Raw genomic sequence first — 25,677 nt, 5'->3', positions numbered from 1 at the left:
GGCAAGTCATTCGAACGGGTCTGTTCACTAGAATCATGTAAGCATTCCCAGTAAAAGCAATTTTTGCCTCCAGGTGTACACGAGCCCAATGGATCTCATCCTTTTGGATCGCATGGGTTTCACGTAGGGTTCAATATTCAATGATCGAGATATAGGGCAAAAGTTTGAAAGAAAGAAAAGAGTTACAGTATGATAGACAAAAATATATATATATTCACTTTTTCTAATTATAAAGAGTATTAAAAAACTACATGAAGACACAATCTCAACCAAGCCAAACTATAATATACTTTCATATCAACAAGATGACCAGATACATGATGTTCATTGTGTATTGTGAACATTGAATTATACTAACTGAAGATCAAATGTCAACACGAAAAATTTGTGTGGTAGCGAAGCTGATCAATTCTGTGGAAGGATTAATGACCTCGACTGTCAAACGATATTGCCAACACTAAAACAAGATGATTATTCCATAGATACTTCCATGGGAGAAAACTGGAAACTTTTAGGTCTCAAAATGCGGTAGATGGCGAAAATCGACAGGCACAAAGCGATCACAGACAATAGGAAGGAGAACACGCTTGCCACATCCCAGGAACTTGTCGATGTTGACTTGGTAAGCGTCGATCTGGCTGAAGCAATATCCAAGGACACCCAGTCACAATTAATCGCGAAGTGCCCCGATCCGTGCCATGGAGTCCCATCGACAGGATACCAGAATGCCGCTGATATTTTGCTCGATTCACCAATAGTGAACTGAACATCCTGCAGACATCACAATTCAATAATCATTCAAAACTCTGTTCACTGCATAATTGTCATAATTTGCAAGAGAGGGACTTTCAAATCGGTATATGCATAATACAACCAGGACAGCAGGGCACTAAAAGATTGCATTCTATCTAAAAGTTGGTCTAAACACACTGCTGGAAAAAAAATCCGAAAACGGTTCCATCCATTTCTTATGTACCCATGTATAGACTGAGATTGTTATTGAAGACCATAACACATTGGAGATGACGATCTTCCTACTCTAGCTGGACCAAAGTATCTCATGGTCACAATTTACCCAATTGTAACAGCTAAGACAAAAGGATACGAGAAAGGTAAAATGAGTAAATTACATTACACGTCAAAATTTATCATGGTACATTGCACTGACTTGGTAAACAGGACAAACTATGTTCTAGTCATTCCAAGTCTTGTTTTCTTAAGCAGCTGATTAGAAGTAACGTGCAGTAGAAAAATGCCATCAAATTCACTATGACAATGATGACCTGCTCTTAACCTTAAATAATGCCATGACAACCTAATTTCCCTCATTTGCTTTAACATAACCTGATTCCGCTCATCTGCTTTAACAATGTAGAAATAAGAAAGACCTTCTTTCTGATTTAAAACGTTATAGTAGAACACGGCGCCGCGGCCTATATCCTCTGACTGTATGGCAAAAAGTAAGAAAGCTACCAAACCTGCTGAAGGCGATCCATCGTTCTCAAAGGCCTTGAAAATTCAAAGTAATATGTGCCCTTTCGACCATCTGATCCATATGGACTGTCCTCTTGGACAAAACCTAATATAAGCGTATATCATTTATTATTGATAAATAAATTGAGCAAGAATCAGTCATTCATTAAATGACAAATCAAACAAGCACAGTACATAATTTTATCATCTTGGTGAAAAGCTAGTGAGATGTTGAAATGTTACGGTAGAGTTATAGAGAAATATGGTTATGCCAAAGACTTACGGGCAACTGAAAATGCCTTTACTTACTGGGTGTCAGTTGGGTTCTCCGCTCCAACTACTCAGAACAGGACCAATGTAACTAACTATGGATTGGTCACTAGCTAGAGCACCAAGAACAAAAGCTAAAGGTTTTAATTAATCAGCATTCCATGCAGTGATATGACCATGGGAGGGTAAAGAATGGAATATACAGGAGCTGAGTCACAGAGGACCGGTGCATGAAACTTTATATTCCTATATCCCTTCCGTGTTATATAAGGGAGATTATCACTCAGTCATTTAGTAGGAGCTTTGACATGGGCAACCTATAGTCTAAATATACAGTCACGTTTGCATTCCAAACCCATGAATAAGCAGAAAAGACAGGCAAGCACACAGAATTAAGCATGTCATGCACAGGCATATATGTAAAAAATGTCGAAGTAACTTTATATATTCATGGGATTGCAAGCAGTAAAGTACCAGACTCAACAGACAAGCTGCTGTGCCACCATGCACCTCTCCAGTTGTTCTGCGCACTGGAATCATTTCCTGAAGAGGGCAGACAGACAATTGAAACATTAGTGCTCATCTCTCCATCTGGGGTTTAAACTCTCTCTCACTCTCTCTATCTGGGGGTGGGGGTGCATGGAGGAAGGGGCGGAGTTAAGAAGTATGAACACTTAATGGTATAGCCATGAAACAAGGAGCATTTCAAGCCCAATTTGACATCTCACTCTATAAAACAGCACCAGACACCATCATGACAAACTATAAAATGGAACCAGCCAACAAAATGCCTCAGTTAAGCCAAGGTTCAATGGGTCGAGAAAACACAGTTTCTATCAGGCCATCCCATGCCTAACTGGAAGAACTAAATTCTCTTTCATTTCAGGCAAGCGCAAGGCAGACATGGGAAATTCATCATCCTTATCATCAATTATAGTTTGACAAATTATATCATAAGCAGCTTATCAGAAAAAAATAGTAAATGGCCATCCGGCTGATTCCCTGCAAGAGGCAAGGCACCTATTCGTACATGACAGGAGCACTAATTATGAGGAATCGTGCAGATTATATTCTGTAGTTTTCTTATGATGATCAATTGCCTTTTCAATCAGCAAGCTAGATTACTCTAATCTGTTCGTTGACTAGGATAGAGCACAGATTTTCTCCAGCTAGGAGTAATCAAAGGTCTATATGTTTCCTTGACATCTAGAACAGAGAGTACTGCATCGAAATGTCATAGGTGGCAATATCCTAGCATTGCATGGTGCACAATGCTCTGCTTATGTGATTTCTAATAACTGTCAATTATTGTTGCAATTTAGATTATAAAGCAGGTAGATAGACTTGGGTAAAGTTAATCAGCAATTAAAAGAGAAACAGAGCTGGAACTTAACAAGGGAAATCTCTTATCATGAGAGAGGGTATATGAAGGTACAATGCAGGCACAGTTGAAGTACAAAATCATGACCTGCCACCTCAGTACATGGAAATTGACTTGGGAAGATGCAGATATCAAGTAGAGTTGGAGAAAGCACAATATAGACAAGAAGACCCATCTTTGATTAAACAGTTAAGAGTATAAGCACAGGATCTGCAGATAACAATTTTTCTAAACCCTCTGTCAATATAGCAACTTCAAGGGGATTATCGGAAAAATGTGACAATTGAACTTTAATGTACTTTATGACTTCTGTGCCACATTTGTTTTGCCATCACCTTCTTTTGCACTTTATCCTCATTTTTCCCGTTTATGGTTAGTGTTACCTCCTCTCAGCATAAAAAATTGATAAAGAAACTGTATATCTAAGGAAAAGAATTAAGAATCTCTTAGACCATGAAAATACCTGAAGGGCCAGTTCCATCGAGATATCTGCAGTGTGGGGTCCAAGCATAAAGATCAACCAAATGGCCAAACCTGTTTGCAGGAACTTAAATGTTAGATATGGGAATTTAGCAAGTATCCTCATAGCAAACATCAGTCTAATTCCTGGAAGGTCAAAGAGATGAGTCACCTGTCACCACCGTTTCCTTCGGCATTATCAATAGGATTTCCACCATAGAGTCTTCCCGGTATGGCATTTCCAATTGAAAAGTGCATTATGTCAACTTCATGGCCTTTACATGTCTTGCTGGTGCAAGTATCTGTTCCTTCCTTACACCCGCCCATCTATTAATAACAGATATTATTCTGAGACTAGAAGGAAACGAAAACTTCGATCGACATGCTGTGGACTGACGAAAAAAAGCAAACACACAAGAGAACAAAGCGACAGAAATTTGAGAGCTTACATCGTGATAGGTAGCACTTTGACCAATTTGGAACATGAGAGCAACCGAGGGGCATTTGTTACTGTTGCTGCATAAAGAAAGGAAAAAGAACAAAGAAAAGAACATGATTTTTGCCGTAATTTCATCGCCCTTAAGAAGCGGGGGCTAAAGATGCAACCCAGTTAAGAAATGAATCATATGCATGATACAACTTGCCGGGTAGGACTAACGCAACCGCAACCGGCCGTGACTCGTCTAAATCAAACTCTAGTTACTTAGAACTCTACCGGCAATGACAAGAATGGAGCAAACTTTGAGCCTAATCATGACGATCAAACTAAGGTCTATGCCAGCAGCATATTTCCCTCCCTCAAAACCGTTACAGAGCCTACGTAGGAGACAAAGTGAATCCACCCTCAGTTCCATTCTGAACTCAGTTCATATAAGCAAACTTAACCATCAAATTCAGAACGCGCTAATTCAGTCGAGCAAATCAAATTACATCCACCCGAGTCCGTCGGTTTCGGCTCCATTTCTTAAATGCAAGCTCGAGCACTCGAGAGCTTACCCAGGAGAGTACACATAGTCGCTATCCACTTGCAACAAGAAGAATACGTCGCTGCCGTCGTGAAGAGCCTGCAACAATTCCAATTTCGCCGCACCTGATTATTTCTTGCCGCAGCATGAAAACGCTTCCTACCCGAAAACACGCCTTCTACGTTCTTTAAGCCAAAAACGAAAAAAAAACTTTCCAAAATTCGTATCCGGAAGCGCGCACCTTAACGGTCATCTTCCCGCCACTGTACTCCTTGTCGGCGTCGGGGTCGAGCGCGGGGAGGAGCGCGAACTCGGACCCGTCGAAGGCGTCCCAGTCGCCGGGGCGGCCGTCGACGGCGACGGCCCCGGGCCTGAACTCCGCCTGCAGCCGGATCTCCGCCGAGTCGGACTCGCACCTCCACTCGCCCGGCTCCTCGTGCGAGCCGACCCGCGCGGCGGCGAGCAGCAGCGCGACGCCGAGGAGGAGGAGGCGGAGGAGGGGCGGCGGCGGGAGACGAGGCATTGCGAAGAGGAAGAAGATGATGAGCGGGTGGCGGGCGTGCGACGGCGAGCTCGGACTTACCGAGGAGAAAAGTCAAACGTTTGACTTCGCTCCTGCTCTCTCGGTGGCTCCGCGAAATGGGGAGGCGATGGCAAATTTTTCTTTTTCTGCCATTATCGTTTTTTTTAGCTTTTTATACTTTATTTATGATGTGAGAAATTAGTACGATGTTCTTTTCGGGCGGAAGAGAACTTCAGTACGATGTTTAGTACACGAATGTTCGGATATGAGTACGACGATTGCAATCCCAGGAAAATTAGTACGTGAGCTGCTTTATGCAATCGGATGGGATTAAAAAAATTCGAAGAGATAAATTAGTATAATCAAAATTTGTATTTATTCGGGCATAATCTTCTTTTCTTGGAAAAAGGACGCCGCAAGTGTCATAACTTTCGTACGGATCTCACTTGAGTGCCATAATTTTTTTCCGAATACTTATAACTTTTTTAGAGTATTCACAACAGGTGCTATATGACGTCGAATTTTTTGTACTTGGGTGAACATTTTTTAAAAGTTATGGCACTCAAAGTGAACATTTTTTTGAAAGTCATAACGCTGCAAATTACGTAGATAATTTAAGCAAACACGTTGATAACGACAAAAATTTGTTGAAATAATTTTTAGAAATTTTTTCGAGTGGTCGAAAAGAAAGGAATGGGGCGATGGATGGCGGCCACGGGGGGGGAGGGGGGGGGGGGGGGAAAAGGGCGGCCGGGCGGGAGATGGTGGTTGGTGGACGTGAGGGGAGGTGGGATGGGCGGGAAAATTATGACACGACATCAGTGATATCTTTATCCCGATCAATCTTAATAGCGTGGTATGTTTTATTTTCTCCCGAATCATATTTGAGAAAAGTTACGTGATATGGTTCGAGAAATAGTAATCGTGATTTCGACATAATCAGCTACAAAAATTATGCTTATAAATAGATCACATAAGCTGGCGATTAATACTTTAGGATGTAAAGTGTAAGACATGCGACATAGCCAATTCGAAAAGTTCATAGAAGCAAAAATGTTAAGCATACATGTTGGTAGTGTAAAAGTACGGCCCAAATGTTAAGATTAGATTCGATTTAAGGTATAAGTCGAGAAGAAGGAATAAAAGGCAAGAGTCAAATTACATCGAGTTCAATCTCTATCGGAGTTTTTCCAACCAAAAGAAAAAAACCTCTATCGGAGTTCATCAAGCCTAACCTTGGCTTTTTGGTCTTGATCTGAGATGTATTGAGGTCACTTCGACCAACGTAGGAGTTAGAGCTCCTTGGTTTACCGGAGTTAAGAAGGGAAGTAGTTGCAAAATATACTTAGTTCGTGAGAGAGGAAAAAGTTATTGCAAGACATACGATTACTCGAGGAAGTTATCGAAATCATGGAAGTGAAGATCATGGAAATGTGGAGTAAGAGTTTGAAAAGGGATTTCACGTGAATTCTAATAGTTGCCGAAGGAAATTTTGGGAGTACAGAAGGAAAGAGCGTAAGGAAAATGTTAAATTTTTCTTTGAATATGTTTTCGCTCTTGAAACGAGTTTTCGCGCTTTACTTCTCCAATAGACTCATCCTAATAATTTAGATTGAAGTACAATTTTTTTAATTTTCTTTCCTAATTACCCGTTTATCAGATTAGCCTGGATCAAGTTTTTTGTGTTTTTCTTGGTCTATATCTACGCACGATTATGCGGTATTCCATGGTATCCGATAATGAGTGTATAATCTGGAACTACTAATCCGAGCTTATATTTTATGAATGAGACTTTTACATGGTTAATGTTCCATATTCTTAGTGTGTCTAAATATAAGTTATGGTCAGTGCATTATAACAGCAAATGACTGTTATTAAAGGTAATGATTCAATGCAATTCGTTTAATTAATAATACAGGTGGATACTAGGTAGACCATGAAATTGACCTTGGAACTTGTGGCATGGTGGCTTCTAAGTTTCAATGTATGCATGGTAGGTTCCAGGTTCCCAAAAATGAAAAATCTATTCTAATGAGTAGGTTCCAAGTAAAACCTGTATGGAATATGGAACCGCTCACCTCTATCGAACACTACTCAGGAAGAGCTCAATGAGGAGATCTACACGAGGTACCAATTCTCGTACCGCATTTGTAAATGATGAGATGACATACCCAACACGAGAGCAAATCCTTTAAAAGCTTCAACCTTGCTCAGGAATGCAGGAAGAGTCAATCTACTATATATATATATTTATGAACCTTAACAACGGATTAAAGTTATTAAAAGGAAAATGACACAAATGATCTTTGAACTTTAACCAATGTATAATGTGATTCTTGAACTTTTAATTTTTTTAATGTCATCTTTGAACTTTAGTCCAATGTGCAATATGGTCCCTAAAATTTCAATTTGTTCAATATAATCTATGAACTTTTGGTACATGTTTAGTGCTTATATTATATGAAAATATTCAATGTAGTCCTTGAAGATCAAGGACTACATTGAATATTTTCATATAATTTAGAAACTAAATTGAACATATACCAAAAGTTCAAGGACCATATTAAAGATTACGTTAAAGTTCAGGGACCACATTACACATTAGATCAAAGTTCATGAATTATTTGTGTCATTATCTCGTTATTAAATTTTACTAGAAATAATTAACTATTTTCAAAATAATTTAACAAAGTGTATTAATCATTAATTCTTATTTGAGCCAACACCAACGTCCATTTGACTATTTTGAAATTATCTATCGTTTCAATAATTTAAAGGGCAAAAGCCACAAAAAACCATAAATTATGCACACTATGGCACATTAACCTCCCAAATTTTTAGGTTTGATGGTTTTCCAATCCCGGAACTTCGTGTTTACTCTTGTTTTGGAAAACCCAGTTTCGGATCCTTTGTACCCCTTTGTTTTGTTATTTTTGAGGAGACTTTTATGATCCGAATTTCAGAATACTTCCTTCTTGAAAGTTGTTCCAAAAATCTTGAAGATTTACATAATTTAATTTCAGAATTTTTGGAGTTGATATGAAGTGGTACGATTTTCGGACCGGTAAAATGTTACATATTTTAAGGCTGAAATTCATATCAATTAACACTTTAAAAAAGAATCTGTTCCAATGAACTGTTTTAGTCTGTATTGACTACTAAAAATTTTAAAATTTAGTATTCTCATGAAAAATGTTTTTAAGATCTTTTTATGACATATATTTGAGAATTTTAAACATTTATATATTTTAACAATATTATATTTGACTTGGGTCTTAGTATTTAAATAAGTTAAAACCCAGAAATTTACTAAAATTTATTCATCATTACTCCATTAATGCTAGCCTTATTTTCCACAAGCCTTATGAAGCCATTAAAGTCTGACCATCAATTTGACCAAAAGGAAACACCAGGCGCCCCACAGCGCCATAAAAGAGTCAAAAAAAAAAAAAGAAGAGGTCGATACATAATTCAAAGTTTTTTTGGTGACTTTTTTCCTAATTCAAAATTTTTTTTTTATTACCAGATTCGACAGTTTTACCTTCGCCAATTTACAGAAATGTCCTGCCTCGCGGTTTTTATGTCACAACAAAAAGTCTAGAGTAAATATGTCACCATGGGCACATAAAAAACGTTTCAGAGTAAGTGCGTCACCGTGGACATAATTCAAAGTTTTTTTGGTGACTTTTTTCCTAATTCAAAATTTTTTTATTACCAGATTCAGTTTTACCTTCGCCAATTTACAGAAATGTCTGCCTGCGGAACACTCGACTCGTCCGCGACCACAGCGTCGCGTTCCGCACGGGACCGAGTCGAGCGCGAGCGAGCCACGGCTTCCCGCGACTGCACCTAAACCCATAAAAAGAGGCGAAAGCATTAAACCCTCGGTCGCGCTCTAGATCCAATCAAACATCCGCAGCTCCGCGAAGCTCGAGCTCGAGGGGAAGGAGGATAGAATCCCCAAATGCGCATCGCGCTTCCCGATCGATCCATGCCCGCCTGAGAAAATCGCACCCAAAAATCCCCCGCTCGCTCTCGTCCCCCGATGACGACGTCGTCTCGCGCCGTGCTCTGCCTTCTGGTCGCGATCTCCGCCGCCGCCGCCTCCTCCGCCCTCGCCGACGCCATCCACGGCTGCGGCGGATTCGTCGAGGTAGGGGATTGGGGAGCTTCCCCTGTCGATTCGTATAGGGGCGAGATGAATCGTGTGGATCGGAATAGGGCGACGTCTCGTCCGGCGTCGTGCTAAGTTGAGTTGAACTTTGCTCAGTGTGACTGGGGGTTTGATCCTCTGCTTGTGGTTTGTAGGCGAGTCCGTCTCTGATCAAGTCGAGGAAGCCGAGCGACGGGAAGTTGGATTACTCCGAAATCGCGGTAATGGAACTGCATCGCGTGCTCTTCTTGATTGGTTTCTTTCTGTTCTGCAATGATCCTAGTGATGAAGCAAGGCTTAGAGGTCTTTGTAGTTAGTGGTTTCGTGATGGGGATTGATTAATTTATGTACTTTATAATGTGGCAAGGCCGGACGGTTGGGCTTGAAGCTCACAAGAACTTTCCCTGTTTTTTATACGTATCGAGTCTAAATAAGCTTTCGAATGTATCTCAGTGGTAATCTGATCCTTCTGGTGTTTGCTGCGCTGCTATGGTAATTTTGGGCTAGGTGGTTGAGCTCAGTGGAATGCTCTTTTCCTCCCATGCTTCCTCCGCAAGATGAGCTGGGGATGTTCCTGACTAGGTTGCAATTGGAGATGAATTGAGCTACTTCGAGCTTGAGTTCAAGTCGTTGTCTTAGCCTTACTGCAGCTCATATGAGAAATGACTTTGGCGAATTAAGTTGAGTTGAGTAGAGCTCGAGTATATTGAGTACTTGATTGACTCAAGCTCCAGCTTGAAACTTATTGAGCGTTGACTTTTTCACTTGAGTTTGAGTGGTGAACTATGTGGGCTCGACATTGCTCTCTCATGCTCCATTCTTCGATTAGTTTTGTAGTAATCTCATATTTTAGACCAAACGTCAGTGTGCGAAATCTCATGTATCCATCATCCAGTTTGTTTGACATCCCATCTCCTTGGTAGCATGAGATGTCACTTATCCTGGAAAAAAGTAGTGCATTAGCCTGGATATTCCTTTGGTGCTAGACTAGAATTCGAAAAACAAACTTTTTGCGTGACCAACTTTTGTAGGGTCTTGATGTGGATGGTTGATGTTCTGGTGAGTGACCTTGACAAGGAAGAATTCCACTTTAAGACCAATCAAAATAGTTCATACATCGGCTTCTCTGCATCATCTTGCAGAGATGTATGGTGTTATGGTTGTCGCATGTACGCCTACAAGATGACTCTGTCGTTTTGTGCCATGTTAAGTTTTAGGCATTATTTATGTCAATATTTATGCTCAAAAGTCTTGTCATACCAAATCACAGGTTGAACTTCGCACTGTAGATGGATTGGTAAAAGACAGAACTCAATGTGCTCCCAATGGTTATTACTTCATTCCGGTTTATGACAAGGTATATTTCTTTCTTTTGCTTTTTCTTTTTTCTGAAGTTGTTGCCCTCCGATGATGATTATATCATTTGTAGTCGTGCTTTGGAAATTTTTTATGCTTTCCTTTTGTTTTTGGCTCATTAACTTTGACACATTTATTTAAAGCTTATGACATGCTTGGTTTCATTATCAATTTCATTCAAATTGTAGCACAAAGGGAGGCATGCAAAACTGAAAGTGCCAGAAAGAACGAGTTAAGGTGGGAAAAAAATGAGAGAACACTTAAACTTATAGGAATTCGATGTCATGATTTTGAAAAATCCTTCAGTTTCTTAATAAACTGAGGTTTTGTTTTGATCTTCTCTCATTTCTTTCGAGCAAATTAGGCATTGGCTGTAAAGATTTTTGTCTATGTCTAATAACTTGCATTGCCCATGGTGAAGCATCCTCTGATTCACACACCCAAAAAGTAGAGCTGAAAACGAGGAGTTGATCGAAACTCTCCCTGAAGTAGCAGATTGGTCAATTAATTCCACTGCCTTCATTTGCTTGAAAAAAAAGCCACTGCTTCATATTCCCGCGCCACCAGTTCCCAAATTTGCTCTCTGGAAAATCAAATTGGAGTCAACTGTCAGAACTCTATGGCAAGTTAGGTGGAAATTGAATTTTTTGAAAGGTTCCATACGAGTGAATCAGACACGTGAACCTTTCTTTTACTTGAATAACTTACTATGGAACAAAACGAGGCTCTATAATGTCTAAACATTGGCATCCTTGACAAAGAATTAATTCTACTGTAAATTCTTTGAGCATGGTACTTTTTCCCTGCATTCTTGTCATCTAAGCTAAGGATACTTGCAGGGTTCTTTTGAACTCAGAGTTAGTGGACCTGAAGGATGGTCATGGCTTCCAGATAAGGTCAGTTAATTTCGCTGGTATTTAAGTAGAGTTTCTCTGTTGTTTTTCTAGTTTCTTTCCTCTGCTCGTGCAAAATATTCTGCTTTCTGACAATTATGCATGTTCTGAAATATGTTTTCCCTTACTTTTTTTCTTTATGCTGAAGGTCCCTGTTGTGATAGACGCTGCCGGTTGCAACAACAACAATGATATTAATTTCCAGTTCACCGGGTTTGTCTGATCTAATCTTTTAATTTCTTCATTTTGTGTGTAAAGTTTTCGTCATCAAGCTGTCTGCTCATGATTGTTGCACATTGGTGCAATTCTCCATATGATAGGTTCACAGTCTCAGGAAGGGTTGTTGGAGCTGTTGGTGGGGAGAGCTGTTCTCGTAAGAATGAAGGTCCTTCAAATGTAAATGTTAACCTTCTATCTTCTACTGGCGATATTGTCTCTTCTGTTTCTACGTCATCTGAGGGAAGCTACAAGTTCATAAACATCACTCCAGGTATAGACAATTTCATTTACTAGTTAAAGGATTCTTGTAGTTTTTAACTGGTATTTTATGGGATAATATGTTTGTTTACAACTATTGCTAACATCTTTAACTCCTGTTCCAATAGCTTAAACAATGAACTTCTGTACTGCATAATATGTATGTGTTTAACATGATACACTACAATATTTCAGTTGCCAAGCAAAACTACTATGTCAGATGTTTGCCGCATTATGTGCTGTCAATGCCATACTCATTGTGAATTTCTTGAATTGTGTTTCTTGGAAGACAGGGAGATACAGTTTACATGCTTCTCATCCAGATTTGAATGTTGAAGTCAGAGGCTCAACTGAGGTTGGATACTTTTGGATTTGATGACTTTGTCATTTCTGTTCAATTTTTTTCTCTGTGTGTACTTTACAAGGATCTATACTCGTCCAAACCAAAATATTGCAATTGAAGGAAACTCCAAAGCAATAATCAGTTTTAGAAACCAATCATTATTGTGCTTCTGATGACCGTGTATACCTTGCTGCTTGTCCATATCTCTTTTACTCTACTGACCATTGACTTGAATTGTTTCCATCTGCAGATAGAACTGGGATTTGGGAATGGCATTGCCAATGACATTTTTTTTGTCTCAGGGTATGACATCCGTGGATCTGTTGTTGCCCAGGTAAATTTAGGCATGCATTAGGGTTGCATGAAATTGCATCCTCCACATTTTGTTTGAAACTTTCTCTGACAGCTGAATCATAAATCAGAAATCTCTCATGGAGAAAAAACATGAACTATGAAAGCTTTTACTGAACTCCTTAGATTATTCGTGTGGTAAAGTCTTACCTTTCTCACTATTTGAAAGCACTTCTTGTTGATCTATAACTGAACTGTCCATTTGTCCTTTTCTTTTCCTTTTTAAAGTTGGTGAATGTATTTTTGTGGCACAGAGGATTCCAAATATTGTTTATTCAAAAGAAATTTATAGAATAGCTCCAGTTAATATTTACTGCAAGACTTATGCCAACCCTATTTTTTCATGTATTTGATGACACAGCCCTATTCATTATTTTACTTACTTCTTATACCTTGTGCACATGCTATTTTCTCTTTCCATGGGCTACATTAATATGTATTTACAGTTGGCCTCACCATGTTAAGGTGTTATTGTTTTGCTAGTGGTTCCGATCTTACAATAAGAGATAACTTTTTAATGTTTTGGCAGGGTAATCCAATATTGGGAGTTCACATTTACCTATTCTCGGATGATGTTGTTGAGGTGGACTGTCCGCAAGTTGATGATCATGTGATTCTGCCTGTACAGAGAAAAGCTCTCTGTCATACCGTATCTGATGCTGATGGAAAATTCATGTTTAAATCCATCCCCTGTGGTACTGCTTTTGTCCTTTCATGTGACATATCTCACTCTTGGTCTCTCCTCCCTGTCCCATCGTTGTCTTCTATGCTTATTCAGCGTCATGGGCCTGCAAATGTCTAAATTTTGGAATATGGTATGGGGTTAAACGCATCCTGAAAATTATGCAGACATATCAGTAATTGAAATCGACTTTACCTACATAGACTAAGTTCTGCTTCTGTATAATGGAACTTTTGAAAAGATGCAAGAGTAATGAGATCTATGTTCCCTCCATGCTTTTCTTCTATTTTCAGTTCTGTACCGATTTCCGATTTTTGCCCCATAAAGTATTGGAACATGTTCCCTTGATCATGTCTCTCTGATGTTTCCTTTTGTGGTTAGTGAGATCCTCATGGTCTGACAATTGCAATTTGTCTCTTTCTTCAGAGCAGTTGTCAATGTATATTAAGCATTTAAACATTGTTAAGGCTTTCAAGCTGGAAAAATACATTGAAATAGGATTTTATATTTTTGATTTGCCTTAGTTTCAGAGCACCATTCAGAGTTTTGAGTTTTGACTGACTAAATATTGAGGCCTCTAGGAGCACGCGCCACGCTTTACTTCCTCCATCAATGTTTTGGGCTGGGCATTAGTCTTAGATACTTGGAGATGCTCGAGCCTTTGGAAATCAAATTGATGCATGTCAATGATGTTCATGTTTGGTCAGACTTGCTTAGCTTTATGAAAAACCTTGCAGGAACTTATGAGCTCAGACCTTACTACAAGGGTGAAAATACTGTATTTGATGTTTCACCTCCAGTCTTATCCATTTCCGTTGAGCATCAGCATGTTATGATTCCCCAAAAGTTTCAGGTAACAGTTATGCAAAAAGTTTCAGGCAAGATAAGCCTCTTCATTTTATCTGTTACCATGTGGACTAGGATTTTGGGGTCTACTGTTACAAATAAAGATATCAAGCTCCTTATAAATTGATTTGATTTCACTTAATGCACGAGCATGTCATCTCATATGCGCGCGTGCGCGAGTATTCATTACAGTGCTCTCCTTACCCTGACAAATGGTCATGAAAACTTGAGATGCTTGATTAGCCAATGTTTGATACTTTATTATCTGCCAATTACTCACTTATTGTAAGTATCAGGTATAAGAATTCTAGATGTGTCACGAACAGATTCAGTCTCCCTCTTTTCCTTTTTGTTGTCAGAGGATCCTGATAATAATCTTGCATAGCTTATTCTATGATGGGATGTGTGCATTCTAAGTTTGCCTTTTTTTCCCGGAAATTGTTGCCAATGCTTTAGGGTATTCTAAATGCCATCTTTATATTCTCTTAATCAATATCTTTTTCCTTTGATATGCTGACAACTTGTAATAGGTCCCATGAGAGTAAAGTGTAGATTCTTCATATAGTCTTTAGAACTGATTGATGTGTGTCTATCAAATAATTCTCTATAATTAAAGATCTTGGCAATCATCAAGCTTCTGATTCAGTTGCTAGATCATATGTAGGCTTTGTCTAGTCTTTTCCAATGCCTAGTTGTAGCACTAGCGGCTTATTGGTATGGATCGGTTATTTTCGCCTTCAAAATGACTCTTCCGTCGCACTTTTCAAGTTTCTACAAGGCAGGAGTATGCTTTCGTTCTTTTGTGCATGTATTGCATGACAACATGTACATTTGTGACATAACATGGTGCACACAGAGTAAAATTCTGCTTGTGGAATGATTTTTTAATGAATAATAGTGACCTATGTATTGTCGCTCAGGTTCTGATATTAGATAATACATACTATCATAATTCACTACTCTTAAATTAGGTCACTGGATTTTCTATTGGCGGTCGAGTTGTTGATGGGAATGACGTTGGAGTCGAGGGCGTTAAGATTGCAGTTGATGGTCATGAAAGGTCTATCACCGACAAGCAAGGACGGTACAAGCTTGACCAGGTATTGTTTCCTTAGTGGGCTTTTCCTGACATGTGTGGTTCTACTTAGTTAAGATTTACCCTAAGCAAGACTCCACCTGCTCTTTACATTGTATTTTCTCATATATTTGATTACACCAGCTTCCAAAATGTATTAGAAGGCATATCCAGGGTCGAATTTGTAAGATAATTTTCTACATATCCAAGTGGGAACTCATAAGCGAATGCTTGTTAGAATGTACTATATTGCTTAGCAATAACTGATCTTCTAGTCTTTCAGAATCTGTAGAGACTAAAGGTCTACTCTCACAAGTATACGCATATGGATCTGTTCAATGAGTAAAAGAAAAAGAGTTTGAAATAAGTGGTCATATGGTTCGCTTTCATCACCTGCAGACTTCCCAAACCAGCAGCTTCTATTAATATTGCAATGTGATAATTTGTACTAGGTACAAGTTACTAGACTTTGTCTGTGAGTAGCTGGCCTGAAACAGAGTGCATGCTATACTTAATGTCAAGTATCTGTGCTTGAAGTCCTCCTGAAGCTTTCGCTGTGTTTTTATTTGTTGATTCTTAAAATGAAAACTTTCTTTCCTCAAGAAACAGAACTAAGATTTTCCCTATGGCAGTAAGTTCCTGTAGATCTATTTACTGTAGCTTGAACACAAGCTTGGTTAGTTCTTTCTTTCAATGTGTCAGTTTGTTCTCCTGTTCTGCATTAGGATTCATTAATCATGACTCCCATCATGTTCTTTACTATAAAATAAGCTTGTGTAATTGATGTGATGTGTGCATGGGTTATCTTTTATATATATATCTATATATATATATATATATATAAATATATCTATCCGGTTTAAAGCTTGCGTAAATTATGTAATTTCATTTGCGTCCTCCTGATGTCTCCAAATTTAGAACCTTTATGGCAGAATATTAGGAGTATGTTAGGGTAGGGTAGTTCGAATTGATGAAATATTATTTAATCTTGATTTTTTGTCTGTAAATGATTGCAGGTGACATCTAATCGTTATACAATAGAAGCTGTAAAGGAGCATTACAAGTTCAAAACATTGAAGGATTATTTGGTATGTGATATCATTGAACTTGTGAATGCATTTCGACTGATAATGTTGTTTTTGGTCTTTATACTGCTCGCAATATAATATAGGTACCAACTAATAGTCGTATTATATTTGCTAATTGTCGTTTGAGGCTGGCGTTTTTTCCTGACTGACCGCTTCTCTTTTCTTTCAATGTCCATTCAGGTGCTGCCTAACATGGCTTCAGTTGCAGATATCGAAGCAATTTCTTATGATGTGTGTGGTGTGGTTCGTATGGTCCATTCTACCCATAAAGCAAAGGTATTAGATACGATTTATTCTTTGTTTAGAATGATTCTATCCTGGATGATAATAGGATTATAGTTTCATTCACCAGGTAGCTTTGACTCATGGTCCTGAGAACGTGAAACCTCAAATGAAGCAGACAGATGGAAGCGGAAGTTTCTGCTTTGAGGTATATTCATTTGTTCTTTGCATGTTACTGTATGATAGAATTTTTGTATTTGGAATAGCACATGAATTGGACGAAAAAGCTGTCAAGTCAGGGCCTGTTTAATTCAAAGTTTTTTTTAGTAATTTGGGATATTTTTTCCAACAAGTATGTTTCGTTTATGGAATTTATAGTCTCTCTCTCTCTCTCTCTCTGTGCTTTTCGTTTAGCGGTTCTCGAAAACACATTTTAGATACTAAAACCTCATGGCCTAATGAAATTGATTCATTGTTTGAATTCATGGCTCCGGAAATTTGCTGCAGGATCAACCAGAGTTTTTAGAAACTAAAACCTCATGGCCTAATGAAATTGATTCGTTGTTTGAATTCATGGCTCCGGAAATTTGTTGCAGGACCAACCAGAGTTGGGTTGCTGTTTTGTATATTTTGCCAATGTGACTTAGTATTTCGTTGGCTTGGTTTCAGATGACAATAAGCCTAAGAGTTATTATTTCTGAGCCTGATGCTGTAGAGTTATGTAGATGAGCAGTAGAAATACTGAAAAAGTTTGTGCAAATCAGAACTGATACACTGGTAGAATGTAGAACTATTTAAATAAAGAGGATGTCCAAGTTCGATCTATTCTCAATCGGCCTCATATGTAAATGTACTGATTTTGCATTGGTATCTACACCTCTGTTGATCTAATGGAGAAGTAGATGATAGCTAAGTTAGACTTTGGTCTTTGCTTTTTGTGTTTTTTTCTGTTCATAATCTCTCGTATCCGTTGATCCAAGATCACTTATCCTCGCCTCTATCAGCTACATCTTTCTCTTCTCCAATGTCATTTAGGTTCCGCCCGGTGAATATCGCCTCTCTGCTCTGGCTGCTACTCCAGAGACTGCTTCTGGACTTCTTTTTGTGCCACCTTATACTGATGTTTCTGTTAAAAGTCCAATGTTAAATGTTGAATTTTCTCAGGTACTGTTTCTTATTACCGAACTTGCTTTTTCAATTAATTTTATCTTTTTTCTTGTGTCTTTGCTGAGACTCTTTGAATTCTATAATTTTATTTAAAGGATTTGGAATCAGTAATTGACTCCATTGAATTAGGAGTTGTTTGAATTGTGAGTTGATAAGGTCTTTTGCCATCTTTCCTTTTTCCTTTTTCCTTTTTTCCACCTAATGGTAAAGCTTGCAGAAATTGCATCATGTTTCTCACTTGGAGTCTCTTGATAATGCCTGAAAATGTGCATTTTGTAAGGTTGTCTTATTTGAACCATGCTGTCAATGTAGAAATATATGGATCTCTATTTGTTATTTTGGATTTTGGAACCTAACCCTTTTTTCCCCTTTTAATTCTTGACCTAAGGCATTAGTAAACCTATACGGTCATGTTGAATGCAAAGAGAAATGTGGCCCATCTGTTTCAATTACTCTTACGAGAATGGCTGGTAAACGTGATGAAGAGAAGAAGACAGTTAGTTTGACTGACGATAACAGTGAATTCCTCTTTGCAAATGTTTTCCCTGGGAAGTACAAGCTTGAGGTAAAGTGCCTAGTCCTTAATCTCCTTCCATAGGTAGTTATCAATCTCCTAGTTCGCTTTTTTATAGCTATAGTCATGTTTTGATGCAAGCACATCGGATGACTAGTTTCTCTGGGGTTGCTATAGCGAATACTGGGAGTTAAGAAATACCATCTGAATTTCACTCCATTTGTTTTATTTTTCATTCAGGTGAGGCATGATTCGCTAAAATCGAAGGCTGGAGAAGATAATTGGTGCTGGGAGCACAGCTTCATTTATCTTGACATTGGTTCTGAGGATGTAAAGGGAATTGTATTTGTTCAAAAAGGTTATTGGGTCAATGTCGTATCCACCCATGATGTGAATGCTGTTATGACTCAACCAGATGGTTCATCACTAAAGTTGAAAATAAAGGTCATTTGCTGGAAACCGAAGTTTAGATTTGAATAATGTTTAAGTAATGCCACATGTCTAAGTGAATTCATTTTTCATGTTGGGAAACTGCAGGAAGGTTCCCAACGTATATGCGTGAGATTTCCTGGCGTCCATGAACTACACTTTGAGGACTCATGTATATTCTTTGGAAGTTCTTCTGTGAAGATTGATACATCAGATCCTTCAGTATGATACTTAAACAACTTTCTCTCATCTTTGTTGAAAGAGCAATTGATTTCCAGTACCTACTTTCACTATTTGATTGCATGTTTATTTTGCAGCCTATTTATCTAAAAGGAGAGAAATATCTTCTCAAGGGACTTATTAATGTTGATTCAAGCTTGCTTCAATTACCAGAAGACATCACTGTGGATGTGATAAGTGGTGAGGGTAATGCTTTTGAGGTTACTAGGGGAAGTCTTATATCTGATGGAGATGAACAGACAAAGACTGCTGCATACCAGTATTCTGTGTGGGGGAACATCGGAGATAAATTAACCTTCATTCCTCGAGACTCCAGGTACATATGCTTAATGGCTTTTGTGTTGTTTGCACCACTATCATTATTCTTATTTGTTTAAAAGCAGTATTTTAAATAGTGGTGGCGGCGGGAATCAAATTCAGACCAAGCGCTATTGCGGCAATAGTGCACATTGCGGCCACTAGTGTGGCGAAAGCGCGAATCTGGTCTGTCATCTGTGTGTTTTGGTCTGTCTGTGTCTGCTGGTTTGGAAGAAGAAGAAGTTGACGACACTTGGGTTGAGGGGGTAGTGCAACCTCTTGAGCCGCGTGCTTGATGTCTCCTGTCTTTATTTTATTGGTTTCTCTATTTTTCTGTCTCCTTTCTATCATGGCAAAACTATTAAGTATAGTACTAAGTGGACAGATGAATTGAAAGACATTGCCCCAAAGCAGATAAAAAGAGGGTCCAAATAGTAATCTATATTTCTTCTTCCCAACTGTTAAATCCATTGGTAGGATCATATAATTTAGGTATTTATGCCCTTAGATGCCCGAAAAAGCACTCTAATGCTATGATAATAACACAAATGTACATTAATTCCAGACACAGAGGTCGATTTATGAATTTCATGTATGTTGAGTGAATATTTTGAAAACTTACGCCTCTTAGAACCGCTATCCGCAATTTGGTGGCCATTATGCCTGCATCGGCGACTATTGCAGTGAAACTGCGGACCGCAATTTAAAGCCTTGTTTAAAAGTGATCATCCTTTTCTCCTTTATCATGTAAATTGGCCCTTTATCTTTTTTCTCGAATAACATTCTTTTCACTTTTTTTGCAGTCTAATGTTGTATTAAAAAAGTTTTACATTTTCCAAATGGTTGATTGTGCTCTTTCTTCTCTCTGGAAATATTGATGCTCCGTGCCATTCCTCTACTATCTGCAACTGTAGTTTACATTAAATCGAGTGTTTGCAAAATGCATTCTTCTTTGATTCCAATAAGTTTCTGGATATGGGCTGTGCTTACTCTGTTTCCTGAATGAAATTATGATTGTCTGGTTGAGTTTGTCTGTGATTTCTAAAGTGTGAAATACAATACCAGGAATTTTCCAAAATTGATATAGAGATACTGGGAGGGGATTTCAGTTGTCACTAAACATAAAAAGAGGTTAAAATTGATTACAATCTATAAATTTGTTTAAATCCAGATTCTGGAACATGTGCATGCTTGTCGCCGCACCCACGCAGGACTAGAGATTTTCTTTACAAAATGATCATGTGAAGACCAAAATCAATCTGAGCTAGAGAGATATTAAGAAAAGAAATAGATGTGAGCATTGCATTATTTCTGTTTCTATATTAGTAGTGGTAAGTTCATTTTTGTCAAACTAGCTGATACATATCGGTGAGCTTTTGGTGGGAAGCTTTCTAGAACTTGTCATACTAATGATTTTTGTCCTGTATTTCATCCTTCCAATCAAACTTTCATCATATCCGCCTGAGTAGCTACAGCTTGCAGCTCTCCTCACTCTTTTTTGGCATAGTGTTTTGTTAATGAAATGCCTACGTGGCGATGGCCAGAATGCTTGTTTCCCCTGCTATTGTTGCTAACGTTCCTTGAGGCATTGATTGTTTATTCTTCAACGATAATGTATTGCAGGGATGAAGGCAAAAAGAAGATCTTGTTCTATCCAAGGCAGCATCAGGTAATCATTAATGGGCTCTCTTTCATTTCAACTCCTCTCTATGAGCTCTCTAATTATATCCGATAAAACATTACCTGTACTACTTAAATTTTCTCTTGAAAGCTAAGTGACTGATTTCCCTACTTGCTTGATAGATTTTGGTAACAAATGACGGCTGTCAATCCTCAATTGCTCCATTCTCTGGTCGACTTGGGTTATACATTGAAGGATCAGTCTCGCCCCCTATTTCTGGTGTTGATGTTAAGGTTATAGCTGCAGGAGACAGCGAGAATGCTCCACTAAGGAAAGGTGAAGCAGCCCTTAGAACTACCACAGGCTCAGATGGTTCGTTTGTTGGAGGACCTCTATATGATGATATTACTTACAATATTGAGGTTTCAAAGGTATGCCTCCCTCGTATTCTTCATTTTTCCTTGGCACGTGTAAAACTCATTTAATTTACCTGAACATATTTCTGAATCTCATTTGTGTTTGGCCCAAAAAAACTGATTTGTTGATATGGCATTTGTGCTTTTATTTAATTTTCTGTTCCCTAATAAAGGAGTGATGTGACATGAGTTTTGATACTCTCACATCTCACATAATAAAATAAGAACTTTGAGTATGGTTGCACAGAAATCACATGAAAGAGGCATTGTCTTATGCTTTGCTTGGAAGCATGCACTCTCCGGAGGCCTCCGTGTCGGTGTCCGACATGAGTCCAACACGCTCCAACCCGTTCCGACACGTGGTCAACACTCCCGACACACCTCCGACATGTAAGTCGGAGCATCTCGACACGCACGGGGTCAATTTTAAACATTTTCAATAAATTAGGGGTCAAAATGTAAATCTATGAAAAAAAAAACAGAGAGAAAAGGGAGAAAGAAGAAATCCTAGTCTTCAACGTGTGGATTTGAATCAAATTAAACGTTTTCATTCTAGGCTCTTTTTTTATTATTATTTATTTGTGTATTTGAATCAAATTAATTTGATTGATATAATCATAAAAATGATAATTTATCATGTATATATAAATATATACATTTAATATACGTGTCGGAATTCTCTATTTTTTGAGAAATGACGTGTCAGTGTGTCGTGTCATGTTGTGTCACGTGTCGGTGTCGGTGTCGGTGCTACTTAGATGCTTTGTTTGGGAGATGGAGACAGGAGAGGAATATGTTACAATTGAGAGCACTTCCAGAGTGAGCATCCAGCCACTTCATGAGGGTTCATTTTATCCTAATTTCTTTCTTCTTGTCTTTCTAAAGATGCAGTAGTCAATCAACACAAACAGTCAATTTAGGCTATCAATTCAACATATTGGCCATTAATTTTTTTTCTTGTTTTATCCCTTGCTGCATTTCCTTCCTAGTACTAGAAAGGGTAAGGAGACTCTGGGTGCTTTTCTTGCTCTTTGCTTAGTTTTGTGTCTTGATCTGTGAGAAAATATATATCAGTTTTGGTTGACACTATTGGTTCCTATTTTGGCCAATGGTAGTTACATAGCTGAATTCTTTATGTTGGCCCTAAATTCATTTTCTCATGCAGCCTGGTTATCATCTAAAGAGAGTTGGGCCTTATTCATTTTCCTGTCAAAAGCTTGGTCAAATATTTGTTCATGTCCATTCCAAAGATGATGCTAAAGAGCCCATCCCTTCGGTGCTACTATCGTTGAGCGGTGATGATGGTTACAGAAACAACTCGGTATCTGGGGCTGGAGGAACATTCCTCTTTGATAACTTATTCCCTGGGAGTTTCTATTTGCGTCCTCTTCTTAAGGTATCGAAATGTGGAAATTTGATTTATGTTTTCTTTTCTAACTTTGTCTGCTTTCTAGTACCGTCTATCTACCTTGTTTGAAGCATGACGAAATTCATATATGTTATTATCATGGGATGCTTGATCACGAATCGTTGAAATCTGAAGTGAAGCATGTGGCTTTTCAAGCCTTTTAGATGTATTTTATCTGTGGAGATGTTTCTCTGCAGCAACCAGAGTTGGAGTGTCATTGATTCCTCTTAACTTATTTCACCCCAGCCACCATGCCCGTCCACTAGGCTGCACACTCATTCACAGTGCAAGATTTTGTTTTAATGTTGGATGTAGCTAAGTTTAATTTTCACCCCTCAACTAAGAGATTAATTGTGCGATTTCTTGCAGGAGTATGCCTTCTCACCTGCAGTACAGGCAATAGAACTTGGTTCTGGGGAGTCTAGTGAAATTGTGTTTCAGGCAACCCGAGTTGCTTACAGGTTCATATTTCCTCCATTAATGCTCAGTTATATTTATAGCTTACATGTATTGGTAAAAGCTGATTCAATGTATTGATGCATGTTTTTTTGTGTTAAACTCACTGCAGAGTTAGCACGGTGATGAAAATTTAGAGTCCCATGTAGCTTAATGTTTTTATGAGATTTGTTTTACTTTGACGATTTTGTGTTCTCCTTAGATGACTTTTCTTTGCCTCCCCTTTTGTCCCCCGACTACATATTTTTGGTCCTATTATATTCACACTTGCTCTAGCTTTAGATTTGGAAGTAATAAGGCAATAATTGTTTATTTCTGGATCTTTTCCCTAAAGCTTGAACAGTTGTCCACTTGTCCTACTAGAAACCTAATTGGATCCAGAATTTTGGACTATCCCCTTCATGATGTGATTGTTAACTGCTTAGTTACTAATGAAAAAATGCAGTTCGTCACAGGATTTACTAAAAATGTCTTCTAATAATACATCATTCAAGTTGTATATTCCATATATTGCAAAATGTAGCACTCGTGTTTGACGACGGTCTGTTGTTTGCATTGTCATTCTGTTAATTAATTAAGCAGAGAAGGGAATTGAAAAATAGAACTGTCAAGTCCTTGAGACGCTGCTATGGGAGCATTTTTGTCGCAAAGATTTTGGTTAGTCGAGACATGTCATTGAGATTTCTTAAACTTCTGTACAGTGCTACAGGCGTTGTCACTCTTTTATCCGGCCAGCCAAAAGAAGGCGTTTCTGTTGAAGCTCGTTCTGATTCAGGATTCTATGAGCAGTCATTGACAGATTCGTCTGGAACTTACCGTTTGAGAGGACTTCTTCCTGGCACAACATACACGATCAGAGTAGCAAGGAAGGATGGCCTAGGAAGTTCTATGATTGAGCGAGCATCTCCAGATTCTGTTACTGTTCAGGTATTTCCATTATTAATGCTTATTATTGAGGATGTGTGCTTTGTACTTAATGTTTTTCTTCTTATTCTTGTTTAACTGAATTTGATTTCACGTCCAAGTCCTGAGATAGCGTGTTTCTTGTTATGCCTACCTGTGTCCCCAGTAGGATCTTGTTCACTCGTGAATCTCGAGGCACTTCTTTTTTGGGTTTCCAACAAAACAATCTGCTACACTATTATTTGGCAAACATGTCTTGATGTTAAGAGTAAAAAGTTAGATGTACTTTACCGGAATGTCATTGCAGGCTCTGATTTGTCGATCTTGCTCGATATGTGCAGGTCCAAACTGAGGATATTAAAGGAATGGATTTCGTGGTCTTTGAACAGCCGGAAAAAACCATTTTGAGTTGCCATATTGAAGGACAAAAATTGTGGGAATCGCACTCAAATCTCCTGGTCGAGATAAGATCGGCCGTTGACCCATCTAAGATTGAATCAGTCTTCCCACTCCCTCTCTCCAACTTCTTCCAGGTGAAGGATTTGCCTAAGAGCAAACACCTCATTCAGATCCGATCTGAAGTTGCTACAAACGCGTACAAGTTTGAGTCCGACGTTATTGAGGTTGACCTACAAAAGATGTCTCAGATCCACGTCGGTCCTCTCAGATACAGAGTTATTGAGAATTACCACAAACAGGTTGGTGCGACTTCCCCGTCACTCTTCTCGATATCCGCAAGGAAAATAAGAAATAAATGAAAGCAAAATGAAAGGAGATAATGTTTTCATAAGTCACGGTGGTGCAAAACTCATAGAAACAGTGCAGACCTTTCTCTGAAGTGCTGTCTAAATTATTTCACTGGATGGCTTTTTTCCCTGGTAATGATTCTTTCCGTGCATGTGGCTACTCCATGTCTAAATCGCTTTCATGCTTTGCAGGATTTAACTCCTGCACCTGTATATCCTCTAATTGCCGGAGTCTCCGTGATAGCTTTGTTCGCCAGCATGCCGAGGTAATTCAAAACTCGAATAGCATAGCGGATATATGCTTTTACCTATCTCCATTTGTTACACATTAATATTTGTTGTCAATAGACCTAATCTTCTTACGCTGCGTATGTTCAAATGTGAAGGTTGAAGGACTTATATGAAACCACAGTCGGAGCATCGGCACCTGGATTTAACGGAGCTGCTAAAAAGGAAGTGAGAAAACCAGTAGTTAGAAGGAAGACATACTGAGGACCCGCTTTTTGTCCGTCCCACTAGATTCCATCTTCTGATTACATTCTAGTTCTGACGGTCCATGAGGTAGCAGCATTAGAAGCACCGTAGTTGACTCGGTCAGTTTTAAAGCTCCTTTGTGAGAGAGCACATGTCCGAGAGCGAAGTCAAACGGACAATTGGCGGGACGTGCTTCGAGTTTGTACTTTGTTCACAATCCTCAGTTTCATTGTGCCACTCTCTCCATGGGAGTCGTGCAATCGGACCTCACAACGGAAGTTGAAGATCGACATTGATCTTAGTCCTCTTAGCCTTTTTTCGTTAACTGATGTTAGTAGTTATGTTGAGTCCTCGAGCGAGTTTTACAGCGATCGAATCGTCTTCTTTCCTAGTTTTTCAAGTCTCAAGAAATTCGAAATTTTGGTATACGAATTTTACTTTCTTCTCTA

General features: G+C 38.7%; 2 protein-coding genes across 2 annotated transcripts; one reads left to right on the top strand and one right to left on the bottom strand.

Moving 5' to 3' along the window:
- Window positions 1-265: 265 nt before the first annotated feature.
- LOC115676248 (uncharacterized) lies at window positions 266-5,226 on the bottom strand. Its single transcript, XM_030599125.2, has 8 exons — window positions 4,790-5,226; window positions 4,580-4,647; window positions 4,033-4,099; window positions 3,756-3,910; window positions 3,588-3,658; window positions 2,218-2,286; window positions 1,479-1,579; window positions 266-771 (listed from the first exon to the last, which is right to left on the bottom strand). The coding sequence occupies exons 1-8, from the start codon at window positions 5,069-5,071 to the stop codon at window positions 472-474; spliced, it is 1,113 nt and encodes a 370-aa protein (XP_030454985.2). The 5' UTR covers window positions 5,072-5,226; the 3' UTR covers window positions 266-471.
- Window positions 5,227-8,974: 3,748 nt separating this feature from the next.
- LOC115676056 (uncharacterized) lies at window positions 8,975-25,677 on the top strand. The gene is made up of 27 exons (XM_030598913.2): window positions 8,975-9,224; window positions 9,380-9,445; window positions 10,495-10,581; window positions 11,420-11,476; window positions 11,622-11,686; window positions 11,794-11,963; window positions 12,244-12,305; window positions 12,544-12,627; window positions 13,174-13,339; window positions 14,064-14,179; window positions 15,144-15,272; window positions 16,264-16,335; window positions 16,516-16,611; window positions 16,688-16,765; window positions 17,593-17,721; window positions 18,113-18,289; window positions 18,479-18,682; window positions 18,776-18,889; window positions 18,985-19,223; window positions 20,828-20,873; window positions 21,008-21,256; window positions 22,407-22,637; window positions 23,019-23,110; window positions 23,807-24,032; window positions 24,350-24,706; window positions 24,947-25,020; window positions 25,141-25,677. Exons 1-27 carry the CDS (start codon window positions 9,117-9,119, stop codon window positions 25,244-25,246), a joined length of 3,600 nt encoding a protein of 1,199 aa, XP_030454773.2. The 5' UTR covers window positions 8,975-9,116; the 3' UTR covers window positions 25,247-25,677.

The sequence above is a fragment of the Syzygium oleosum genome, unplaced genomic scaffold, assembly GCF_021117445.2.
Source record: "Syzygium oleosum isolate NSW1041296 unplaced genomic scaffold, Sole_v2.1 Sole_v2.01, whole genome shotgun sequence".
Lineage (NCBI taxonomy): Eukaryota > Viridiplantae > Streptophyta > Magnoliopsida > Myrtales > Myrtaceae > Syzygium > Syzygium oleosum.
Note: the sequence above shows the minus strand (reverse complement) of the source record. Positions and strands in the feature narration are given on the sequence as shown.

Coding starts and splice junctions, on each gene's coding strand:
- LOC115676056 (XM_030598913.2), top strand. CDS start 9,117: ATGACGACGTCGTCTCGCGCCGTGCTCTGCCTTCTGGTCGCGATCTCC. Junction 11,964..12,243: donor GTTCATAAACATCACTCCAG/GTATAGACAATT, acceptor CTTGGAAGACAG/GGAGATACAGTTTACATGCT. Junction 17,722..18,112: donor TAAATGTTGAATTTTCTCAG/GTACTGTTTCTT, acceptor TCTTGACCTAAG/GCATTAGTAAACCTATACGG.
- LOC115676248 (XM_030599125.2), bottom strand. CDS start 5,071: ATGCCTCGTCTCCCGCCGCCGCCCCTCCTCCGCCTCCTCCTCCTCGGC. Junction 4,648..4,789: donor GCGGGAAGATGACCGTTAAG/GTGCGCGCTTCC, acceptor GAATTGTTGCAG/GCTCTTCACGACGGCAGCGA. Junction 3,659..3,755: donor GAAGGAAACGGTGGTGACAG/GTGACTCATCTC, acceptor TCCTGCAAACAG/GTTTGGCCATTTGGTTGATC.